Source organism: Puccinia triticina, chromosome 5A, assembly GCF_026914185.1.
Source record: "Puccinia triticina chromosome 5A, complete sequence".
In the NCBI taxonomy this organism is placed as follows: domain Eukaryota; kingdom Fungi; phylum Basidiomycota; class Pucciniomycetes; order Pucciniales; family Pucciniaceae; genus Puccinia; species Puccinia triticina.
In genome coordinates this window covers 2992843-3005571 of record NC_070562.1, presented here as the reverse complement: position 1 = coordinate 3005571, position 12729 = coordinate 2992843, and the positions used below count along the sequence as shown (strand labels likewise).

Here is a 12729-nt window from a genome sequence, read left to right as displayed (position 1 = left end):
ATTTTGAGCCTATGTAGGGGGGGTAGACACCCCTCGCAATCCCTCGCGCGCGACCCTCTACACCACGGCTGCAAGCAAACTTTCTTGAGTGGTATTTGAAACCACTCAAGAAAGTTTTCAATAGAATTCAGACTGGACGTCGGGTCCCGTTCGCGGCGGAAACCGAGTTGAGATGTTTTCCGAGACTTCTATCAAATAGTTCGCATTCGGTAAACATTTGGTTTCTATTCCAGAAAAGGTTATGAGGTGGTTGGGGAAACTTTTTCTTTGCGGGAAAAACTTTTCGACAACCATGAAAACTTTTTCAACTCAATTGAAAAAGTTTTCCAGAATTGCAAAGGTTTTGGGAAACTTTTCCAACTCAATTGAAAAAGTTTCCATAACGTACAAAAGTTTACAGAAACATTCTGTAAACCCGCAAACTGAACTGGAAAAGTTTGCGGTTTAAGAGGAAGTTCTGAGAAACTTCCTCTTAACCCGCATAAAAGTTTCTCGCTCGCTCATTACAAATGGGAAAACGTTTTGATTCTCTCAAAACGTTATGCACCCGATGTTTTTAGAAATCATTTTTATTTTTAGAAATCATCGCAGGGGAATCACATTGCATACATTATCATCATTTTCTTCTCACTAACTATATGGATGGCGTCATTTATATAAGCAATCACAGCGAGGATATCGGATAGTAACTGAGGGAGGAGAAATGTTAGGAAAAACGAGGTGGGAATCTGAGGGAGGATAAACTATCAAACTACATATGGCATCATTTATATAATCAATCTGAGGGAGGATATTGGTTAGTAACTGAGGGATGATAGGAGGATCTGGCTTTGGGATGGGATTGGGATAAGGACCATTGAATCAGTTAGAACTCCGCTAAATCCATGCCTTCTCCTGGGTCTGCGGTAGGTGCCACGCCTGCGCCGCTCTGCCTACAAAGGTAGCTTGCCATTTCCTCTTCGATTTCCGGCTCGGTGGGCAGGACACAGTCGGCCTCGCCGATGCTGTCAACGGTATTGATGCCATCCCAGAGGGCCTTGTCCTTGCAAAGGATGAGCCGGGCGAACACAAATTTGTACATTGGGGGTTTACCTGTTTGCAGGGCAAGGTCTGAGTCGGGTTGGGTCCAGAAGGTGTGCTTCTCGCCTTGGTCATTTCGAGCAATCCGGTTGAGGTGGAGGACAATTCGCATGTGAGCTAGACGAGCTTGGGCGGGCTTCTTCACTTCTCAATTGATCTGGATGGGGCAGACATCCTTGAACCGAGTTAGCATGCCCGAATAAACATTGGCCACCATCTCCGCCAAGACGGGGACGGGCCCCGGTGGTGGGTAGGTTGCTTTGGAGGAGGGAGAGAAGCTTGTGCTTGTCGGCTTTCAGGACGTTAGTAATAATCGTATTGAGTTGTGCGTTCCAGGCGGCATTGTCTACATAGTCTGGCGGGAACTGGGCAAGGAACTTTTCATCCTGGGTCTTGACCAAGGCCTGAAACTCATTTGATTAGCGCCGATTCCCGGGTTAGGGCGACCATAGGAAGACTTAGACTTACTTTGATGGCCGAAAAGGGGGTGGCGGCCCCCGCTAGCTTGCGATTTGCCACCCGTCCATAGGCGTCAAGGGTCCCATTGAGTAAGATGATTTGGAGGTTGTTACGTACAAGCCCCTTGAGCGTCTCGGCGCTCGCACCCGCTTTGGCTTTGCTGGGAACCAGGGCCCCGTCCTCGGCCTGGGGTTTCAGCTCGGCGACCATCCTGCTGACTAAGTTGGCTTGCATGTTTTCGACGGCGCCAAACTTGCTGAGGATTTCACCTTGCATGTGGTCTATGCCGGCAAGGATTAAGACCATGGCCGCCGGCCATTTTTCGTGCTCGGGGATCTTGTGGGAACGGGATAATTAGTGTCTGCTCAGGGGGGTGGATACATTGTACTTACATCAAACATAGGTGTTGCAACCCAAATGAAGTCCACGGAGTTGCTCATGTTAGCCCAAAGTATCCCGACATGCTCCCTTACAAAGGAAAGCGTGTCTGGCCAAACCGCTGCGGAAGATAAGTTGGATCGGCCAGACTGCAAACTTGCAGCAGTCAAGGGGCGGCGTTCAGATGGGACCGGGCTGCTGGTGAGTGGCGGTGGCTGATGGAGGGCTGGGCCTCCCGGGGCCGGCAAGCCGCTGATTGATCCAAGGATCAGTTGGGGGGGCGGGTGCGGCGCTTGTGCGCGGGGTGCGGTGGGGGTGCCATCTGGGCGTCCTTGTGTGTGGTAGGGAGCCGGGCTGTGGTGAGCTGGTGTATGGCGGATGGGTCCTGCCCCACCTGAATCAGTTTGGACATGGGGGCCCTGTTGGGTGGGGGGGGCTGGGGTGTTGTGCTTGAGTATTCACAGCATGAGGAGGGGGGGGGGGAGGCGTTAGGGCCATGTGGACTTACTGCCTGGCTGGTAATGGATTGGGCCGGGCTGGGGAAATCCGGCTTGTTGTGGGTATCCGGGTGCTAACGGGGTGTGTGATGCGTGTGGTTGGGCCAGTGGGGTCGGTGGGGTCGGTCCTATGGCCGGATTCGGCGTGATCGGGCCTCTCGCAAGATCCGGTTGATACTTGTCTTGAATCGTGTGCCACTCTTTGGGTCCTGGCATAGGCCAATTACCGTTTGCGTCCGGTCGGAGTATAACACTGGGGGCAGGATTGGGCGGGGGTTCCATTATCTGAAACAGGTGAGAACGGGCTAGTGAATCAAGTGGATTGGAGGGTTAGGGGCTCAAGGTAATGGAGTACATACATACCGCTGAGGAGGGAACCCGGAGACGTGGAGATATCAGCGCCGTCCAGTGACGGATCGTCCGGGTATAAGGTGTTGGCGAGGTCACCGACTTTGTCCAGATGAGTGAGAGGTTGCTGACTGCAACCAGATGAGGGAGGTTCAAACGTCAGGATCTGCGGGTGTGGGGGGGGGGGGGGGGGAAGTGGCTGGCCCAGGGAATACGTGGAAGTCAGAACTTGTTTGATATCCAACCTGGTCGGAGATCAAACAAGTTCCATTGGGATCGGGGGGTATGGGGGGCTGCGCCGCGCGCGCGCAGCTGGACACGTGTGGAGCTGGACAAGTTCATAACTGCCTCTCTTGCCCATCCAAAAACACCATTCCCCTCCGTCCCCTTCAACATAGAATTGGCCTCCCATTAAATATAAATTGGCCTCCCATTAAATATAATTGGCCTGGCCATGTCTGATATACCTGGTAGGTTTGAAATATGTTGAATTTGTTTGTATGATTTCACCCATATTTGACTATCCATTGATTTTACCTTTAGGCTTTGAAATGTTGCCCCCTAGGAATGGCCTGGTGAAATACAGGTGTCTGATTTGTGGGGATCGAACATGTCTTCCAAGGAATATTCCAGCCCACCTGAGATCTCGAGGGCATGTGGATAAATGGACTCATATTCAAGCACTGATGAGGCCACGCACACCTCCTCATGTCCCTCAAGCAGTGGATCAAGGTCCCACTAGGGAAGAGATAGACATGGAAGATGGGGCCTTTGTTGATCATTTCCCTCCTCAACAAGAAGGACCCCTACCACTGAACATTGATCAAATGGAACCTGCAGAATTTGGCCATGAAGCAGATGATGAGTCTTCATCCAATTCTGGCTCTGATTGCAGTTTAGACTTGCATGATTTTTTTGAAGATGAGGAAGCAATTATTCAAGCATACTTAAATCAAGCACATAACAATTCTACTCAAAATAGATACCAAGTTGATCTGAATAGTCCCTGGTACCCTTTCCCCAACAAGGAGGTATGTGTTGCATCTTATGTATTGAAAACGGGGAATTATTGGCTGATCATGACTTTATTGAGTGGGCTTCAAAGTACTTAATTGGGACCCTGATGTTGGGCCACTTGCATACAATCCTATCCTCACAGATGTATGATAAGATCCGGTCAATATCATTATTGTGCAACATGGATCTTCCCCACTGGGACACAATCAGGAGAGCAAGGACCCGCATTTGTGACAACATATTGAAATATGAAATCAAGCAAAACATCTCTGTATTCCAAAACAAGACTTATATGTTAAGCTTGAAGAATCTCATAGCTGGGGTAATACAAGTGTATGACTTTGGGTATAACTGATGATCAAGAGGCTGATGATGTCCGTGTGTAAATTTTTCAGGAACTGGTCAATCCTCTTGTTTCCAAACACTTGGAATTTTACCCTCACGACCCAAAGGGTAAAAAAATCTACGCGCTGAGTCAAAGTATCAAATGGAGGGAGGAGCTCCCCCGGAAGTGCCAAGTGCAAATGGTTGAAGCTCAGAACAAGCATTATTATATATATGAGCCAGTCACAGTGTGCCAATCTCATGGACCAGATTTGATAATGATTTCAGTATATTTTTACAAATACAACGATTGTTTGTACTCCAAATGTGTCAGGCCTAAATATTGCAATGTTGTGGAAATCCACAACAATGTTAGGATCAATGTGACACAGATGTTGGTTCTAGCGGACCTGCCATATACCCACCACCTTCTTGAAGAAATCCCAGTATCATATTTCCGCCTGAAATATGATGAAATTATGACCTCATCAGGTGGTTCTTTTATTGCTCAATGCAATAACGGCATATATGGCAAGGGGATTTCATTAACACTCAATATTGCCTACTTTGCTACTTGAAACTGATTTTGAAACTGATTTTCCTCTTCTTTCAGAATGTCAGACTGGTGGTGGAACAACTAAGATTCCTGTTCCCAATCCTTGGAGGAAGGAGGCTGACGGAAGGATAATACGTCATGTTCCTATCACATTGTATGCTGATGACACCTCTGGGAACAAGTCCAAAAGATGTAATAAGCACAATTCATTTTGCTTTACACTAAGTGGCCTTCCTCCAAGCCTCTCAAACATGGAGTACAATTGCCATTTTATATGCACATCTAATTGTGCCGGCCCTCTGGAGCTTGCTGAACCCATAGTTCAAGAGTTGAAGTAAGCTATCACTTTTATGACAAAAACTGTAATGATTGACCTGATAGATAGATTTGCAGTGAATTGGCCACAGCAGGTAGTATTGCTTATGATTCAAGTGTTAAGCAAGAAGTCATGTTCATGACTGTTATGCTTGCATTTGTTGGAGATTCCCCCATGGCTGCCGAAGTGACCAATACACCAAACCCAGGAACCTCCAACAACCCCTGTCACATGTGCGGACTGCAATGCCCTCAAGGGGAGGAAAGATGCACAATGGAATACCTCAGACAATTTTTTGGCCACCCTCATATGCCACCACCACGCACATGGCAAGAAACAATAGACAATACATATGACTTATGGGAAACCTCCCAATCGGGCACCCAAAAGGAATTTGAAAGAAAGCATCAAGCATATGGAATCAGGGACCGCGTCAATTTTGCATTAATTGAACTGAAACGCTCTGATTATGAAGAAAGGTTAAGAATACTCAAAATCCAGGCAGATACTCCCAAAAGGATGATTAACCCCTTTGCTCATTTGATAGCATTTGATGGTTGCAAGGATACTCCTATAGAAATCCTGCATGTCATACTTCTGGGTTTTGTCAAATACCTGTGGAAGGATTTTATGGGACAGCTGAAAGAATCACAGCATGCAGAACTGGAAGCCCGGTGGCGGGCCTTCAATACAGAAGGGATTAATGGACCACCAATTCAGCCAAAATATATGATACAGCATTACAAAAGTCTCATTGGCAAAGAATTCCGTCTCATTCTGCAGGCCACCCCATTTGTACTGTTCCCAATGATGAGTGAGGAACAGCAGGAAATCTGGACATCATTAACCCAGATTGCAAGTATGGCTTTTCAGACCCATATAAACAACATGGACCAATATATCTGGGAGCTTGAAAATTGCATTCATCTCTTCTTATATCATGTCTGTATCATGAACGGGAGGTGGGCCAACAAACCCAAATTTCATCACCTCTTGCATCTCCCAGAATCTATCCGCAGATATGGCCCAGCAAGCTTGTTTGCAACTGAAAAATTTGAAAGTTTCAATGGTGTGATCAGGAATGCCTCAATTCATTCCAACCGGCTCAGCCCCAGCAGGGATATAGCCACAAGCTTCAACAACTACAACATTATTAGGTTGCTTTTATCAGGAGCAATACTATTTAACCACAAACACCAAAGATATTTCCAAGCCTCACCAGAAATTAGAGCACTTTTTGAAAATAATCAGTTCATCCAAAAAGCCATGGGATATAATTCACATTGGTTTGGGTGTGGGCAACTCAAACCAACTATCCACGGCCATAGAGGGGAACGCAAAGCTGGAGAACTGGTTCCAGTTCCTCTTTTGAGAAATTTTCCCACCCTCCTCATCACAAGGGTGAATGCAGTCAGAGTGGATGAGAAAGAAATTATCCGGGATGGGACATTTGTCTTGGTAAATCAACATCATCACTGTATTTGCCAAATATTTGTGCTAACTTCTCATGCCCAATTTTCCTCCCTTGTAACAGGTCCAGGAAAGAGAGTGTCCTCATGGTATTATTTTCTGTGTTGAATCCATATGGGAAGTGAGAAATAATCAGTTCTATGCCAAAATTCAGAGATGCATAAAAACAGGCACTCAGCCAGAAAATAACATGACCATACTTGTTAAGCAGTTGGAATTTCAATATGTACCAGCACAGGTAAGTTGTCCTTGTTAATTTGAAGATATGAACCTCACAATAATATACAAAACCATTTCTTGTTATTTCCAGCGCATTATATGCACCATCAATGTTCAACATAACTGCTTTGCTGCCCAATGCCATGTGAGACATAAATTTGTTCCTCTCACCGGACGCCAAGAAGGAGGATCACACATCAATTATATAGATCACACACCAATGAATAGCTACCTACTGAATGCTGTATCACATCATGCCCCATATTTGCACCGCAAACATTCAAATATGTATGTCCAACCAATACCTGAGGAGATGATGAAACTGGCTCTGGAGGAAGGCCTGCATATGTGGCAGAACGAGGGCAAATGAATAAGGTCATCACATTCTTTTATTGTGTTTTGGTCATCACATTCTTTTATTGTGTTTTGGTGGTGTTTCAGCCCAAGATATCAATTAAAATAGGGTTATAGGTGTTTAAACAGACCCATTATGTGTGATCTTGCTTAGTGCCAAGTTTATTATATTTCAATTGTCAGTCATATATATTTCAAATTTTGTATATTTCAATACTCAAATTTCTTATATTTCAACATATGAGAGATATGCAACAGCATCTTTCAGGGAGAAACAGATAGACCAAATCATATTTATTTCAGGCACAAGACATAGAGAATTTTTTTTTCAGGAGAGAGCTAGGGAGAGATAGACAACAGCATCTTTTTTATTTCAGGCACAAGACATAGACAACTATTTTTTCAGGAGAGAGCTAGGGAGAGATAGACAACAGCTTCTTTTTTAATTCAGGCACAAGACATAGACAACTATTTTTTCCGGAGAGAGCTAGGGAGAGATAGACACAGCTTCTTTTGCGCAAGAGGGATAGACAAGTAATTCCGGGAGAAAGAGATCAATCGGGGACGGAGTAGATAGAAAAATTCAAACGGGTCAATCACACCAATTGTTGTTGTTTTTGAGGTCTTCAATGATTGCGCGAGCCTTGCGCGAACCCTTCAAAAGCAACCGAGCCGGCCCCCACTTGAAGCCTAGATCAATGAAGTTCCTGAGTGGAAGATCCTCGAACGCAGTCCAGTGGATTAGCTGATGCTTGGTAATGACCTGGAGGATCTTGTCGTACTCTTCGGAGTCGGGGGTGATGTTGCACACGGCCAGGAATTGGCAGATGGTGAAGTCCTTCGGTGGCAATGGGACCTCGGCACGGCGTCTTTTTGAAGAACTGGTGAGAGTGGGTGCTTCTGGGTGCGTACAGATGGGTGGATCGGTACTGCTCCCAGGATCGGTAGGGGTCCTAGTATTGAAGTCGTGCGCTTCCAGCCTCGCCACAATAGTAAAGCTGGCGACACCCTTGCGGCACTAGTTTCAAAGGAATTGTTAGCAGCTTGCAAGGGATAGTTAGATTGTTAGGCGGAGGACTTACTAACAACGAGAGCACAGCATTGGGATGGGTCACAAGGACATTGGGATCCATCTCGAGGGAAAGCCAGATTCTCCACCCCAAGTGGGTGTCCATTGCCTCAAACCGGAAAGTGGGAAAGCAGGTGAGGGGTGTCATTGCAAGCGCGGCTGGATGTTGGACAAGGCCTTTGGTGAACGCATGGTTCCAGGTGAGGATGGACCTGGAATCCGAGTATACTGCAATGATATTGACGGGGTATTTCTTGCTGGTCTGGCGAATGTAGGCAATGATCCGCGCCTTGAAGGTGGCCAAGTCGAAGGAGTTCATGTCTGCGGCGCTGGTGGTCAAGGGCTGAAGATGGCGGTTGGTCTGGATGCTTTTGTACCCCGCAGCGTTGTCAGCATTGTATCAAATTTTGGCATAAAACTTGTAGCTGATGTAGATAGCAGCGTTGGTGGGGGTCTCTGAAACCTCGTAATGAACCTTGCAAATGTCGGTAGCAGGGGGCCCGGTTGCCACGTCAAACAAGGAGGAAATATCGCTGTTGATGGAGTTGGGTTGGTGGGTATTGTAGTCGGATTTGGATGGGGGATCGGCCATGGTTGTTTTGTTGGGAGGGCGGGCAGAACTTGAGAGTGGGCTGAAGGTTCAAGTCAAAGAATGTGGGGCACTTGGATCCCAAGAGCCCGGTTGGGTTGGCCTTGTGGGAAAGCTGGATATGCAAAGATATCTGGAAACTTTCTTGGAAACCTTCCAAGAAAGGTGAAACTTCCCAGATAACCACTTTAAGTGGTTTTGAAAACTTTTTATTTTCAAGGAAAGTTTTGGCCAACTTTTTGGAGTGGCCAAATAACTTTTTCCATCCGGAAACGTTTTGTCAGGCTGGATAACTTTCCAATAAACTTTATCTTGAACCAGATTGAAAGGTTTGGGTGAAAAGTTTGGGCCAGAAGTTTCTGGAGACTAATAAGTTTCCTGAAACATTTCAAAATGGTTGGGGGAGAGCAGAAACTTTCCCAAAACCATCTCCAAACCGGAAACTTTTCCAATAACCGTTTGAAAACTGCAAAGCTTTTCCATAACCGCATTGGAACTGTGAAAACCTTTTTCAAAACTTTTCACACCCAAAAATGTTTCCCATAACCAAACTCAAACCACAAAACTTTTTGCACACCACTTGAAAACCTAAAACTTTTCACATCGGTCACAAGAAACTTTTCTTGCAGCCGTGGTGTACATTGCAAAAATTTAATGCCCCGTTTGGCAGCAATCATGTTATGTGATGTTGTGCACTTACCTAATGTGATGCACATCACTCTTGAATTTCATATCTTTCAACATAACACGAGTGTTTGGCTGCCACTTGCGTCATACAGCTTGCCTACATAACAAGCTCCATGACCGGTAAATACAGGCCATCGAGCGTAAATACCGGCAAGGCCAATCGAGTGTTTAACTACTCTTGACAATGGCCGGTACACGGTCATTGAAGGGAACACAGAGTCCCTTTTGGGGAACACATAGTCCCATCAATGACCATTGGTCATTGATGGGAATACATGGTCCCTTGGATGACCAATGGTCATCGAGGAAAATATGTACACAGTCCCTTCGATGACCAATGGTCATCGAGGAGAATACATAGTCCCTTCGATGACCAATGATCATCGGTGGCCGATTGTGTTGGATTGGTCATCAATCTTGATGACCGTTTCCATCGATTGGAGTGTGTACTCCGCTTGGTGACCGGTACAAAGTCTGTACCGGCCATCAAGGTGAGTAACAGAGGTGGAGTTGGAGGTATGTTGTGTAAGGGTGCCGATATCACCCCAAATACACCCCCAGGGGTACTATATCAGAAAAGGCGGGGATGATGAGGAGTGATGAGGAAACTCGTGATGACCCTCATAACTCCTCCAATCTGCCAAACATGCGAGTGATACAATATGGGCCTCGGTGAGGCCCGGTTATAGAAAAGCAGTGGTTATTACATAACATCACTGCTGCCAAACGGGGCCTAAATACATACTGTTATATCAAACTATTGTCTTATTTTTATATCAATACTTTCTCAATATTTTATTTCCATATTCTCACATATTTTCTATTTACATACTATACTATGTTTTTATTACTCATCAACCAAACTATGTATTTACAATCACCTACTTATAGTCCTTGCAGTACTTGAAATACATTTTCCCTTGGGGGAGTTTTCTACCATCATCTCAGTTTTAGGATTCATAGCTCTACACATACGACATCAGCAATCAGTCTGATCCAAAGTCCAGCCGGACCAAACGCCTCGGGGCAGATCCAATAGCAGTTAACCGCCGGGATGATCTAGCCGCCGGGATGATCAATCATCCCGGCGGCCCGCCCAGTTCCACAACATTCGGCCTCGGCCCACCCTTTGCGCATCCGGCACCACCAGACTGAAAACACTCCATCATCCGACCACCTCTGGCTACCTGAAACGCTCTTAGCATGGCTCCCAGGACAACAGGCCACAGGATTGTCGGGACGATGGCGAGTGGATCCACCAGACGACCTCGAGTCCGGAGACCCACCCAAACCCAGATCGCTGCCAAAGCTCGCTTCCTGCGGAACATTGAAGCAGGTCGTCAAATGGGTCTGATTCCTGAAGCGCAAACACCTCCAACAACCGAGGCGAACGGTGACACAGCTATGGGAACGGAAGAGGCAAACGGACCAACTCACCAGCCCGCTTTTGAAGGCAATCAACAAAACCAGTGGGAAGATTACGACCCCATTTTGGCCCATGCAAGCTATCATCGTATGCGTCGTTATGCCGAGCGGCAAGAGTCAATTAGTGCACAATGGGCCCAACTAGAAACCGCAGTAACATCAGCATTTTTAGATTGTCAGGACAAAACATTGAACTGGACCTGTGTCCCAACAGCAGTGGATGTGCCCTTGGACTCGTGTACTTGCTTGCCCAATGAGATCGAAAGCCGTAAAGTGGACCTGATTGACATGCTCTGTATGTTCTTCAGCTCCTCTCATGATCTCACTTAAGACATACTTTTCTCATTGGTGATTGCGCATCTTGCTGTAGACTATTTTCCACACTTCTTGATCCCTTTCTGCAAATGCATGCCTGATGCAGTTTGATTGATTCACTACGGTTATTTTGCCTTGTCTGCTGACAAACCACGGACCGCCTTTGGAATCCAACTGATTCAGTTTCATCACCATCTATGGGAATCAGCCGTTGTATCTGCTTCTGCTTTTGTAAAAGCTCTCTCGTCCTTCTTGGATACTCACAGCAGCCCAATGATGTTTGCTCGGGGGAACAAATTCAGAAAAAGGAATCTTCTGATCCCATTCAACTTCAGCGCCAACCTTTATTCCCGCATCCTTGTACGCCAGAAAAAGATTCTCAAAGATGGATTAGAGCTCTCAAAAGCCAAAGTTTGGGCAGACAAGTGCCCTCGATGTTTTGGGCCCAACTTACATGAAGTCAAATATAATCCAAATGAACCCAATGTGATCATAGCCATGGACGGAAATTTTCAACAGCGCCACTACGCTCACGCCAGTAAAGACTCTCCTTGCGAAGAAAATCATCCGGTAGATTTTGTCCGACCGTCTGCACTCCATAGGGATCTTGAAGCTGTAGAATCAACTGAGGCTGATGCTATCGAAATTGATGTCAGTAGTGTAGTTTCTTCACACTCCAAGGCAGACACATACACTTACTCATCTTTATGCTCCAGCCACCGTGTTCTGATTCCCATAAGGCCGCCAATGATACTCGAAGTGGGACCAGCTGGGAAAAGTGTGATGATAACGGGCTGTTTGCCAGTGCATGTCGTCACAATGCCCCGTTGCTCTTTGCCAACATCTACCAGACCGGAGAAAAGTGAGTCAAGCTATCACCTTTTCATGGTTTGAAAACATATATTTATGTCTTACATGTATTAAAACCTACAGGCTTTACTATCCAGTATTGATCATCAGGAAAATCATAGCTGATTTCCCCAATCACAAATTTGGGATTCTCTACGACCTCGGCTGCCATCTAGAGACCCATGTGAGGAAGGTAGGCAATATTTAAATGTTACTTGTGACATGTGTTCTAACCATGCTGACCAAAATTTACACAGCGGGGTTTATTGGATGATTGAATTGACAACCTGATCTTTGGAACATCAGTGTTCCATGCTTTTGTACATGAATGGTCATGTCAAGTTAAATACAACCCCCGTTTGAATTCGTAGTGGGGTTTGTCAGATGGCGAAGGCCTTGAGCGACTCTGGTCGTTTCTTTCATTGCTAGTATCTTCACTTTGGGTCTCAACTCGGCTACATCGTCTCACTTGACTCCAGGCCAGAGCCGAATATTACTCTCAACAACTCAACTTCTTGTCAGCACAATGGCTGTTCAACAAGTTAATCTATGCTACAGATGCAGTAAAAGCCTCTGTTTTGGCTCTCAGTCAGCTACATGGCCAAGCAAACTGCTTTGCCCCGGGAGAGAACTACACAAACCAGTTCTTTGAGGAGCAATGGCAGCTTGAACAGCAGTATCACCGGCGTACCAACCTCAGTGTGAAGAAGGAGAAGGTTGAACTTGGGCGGCTTTTATGCATGGAAGAATCTCTTGATACTGCATGGTAAGCTAATC

At 46.1% G+C, this 12729-nt stretch overlaps 1 protein-coding gene across 1 annotated transcript; it reads left to right on the top strand.

Annotated features, from left to right (window-relative positions):
• Nucleotides 1-10566: 10566 nt before the first annotated feature.
• Nucleotides 10567-11118, top strand: PtA15_5A365 (uncharacterized protein; the record flags this gene model as incomplete). The annotated part of the gene is made up of 1 exon (XM_053169118.1): nucleotides 10567-11118. One exon carries the CDS (start codon nucleotides 10567-10569, stop codon nucleotides 11116-11118), a length of 552 nt encoding a protein of 183 aa, XP_053020347.1.
• Between the last annotated feature and the right edge of the window lie 1611 nt (nucleotides 11119-12729).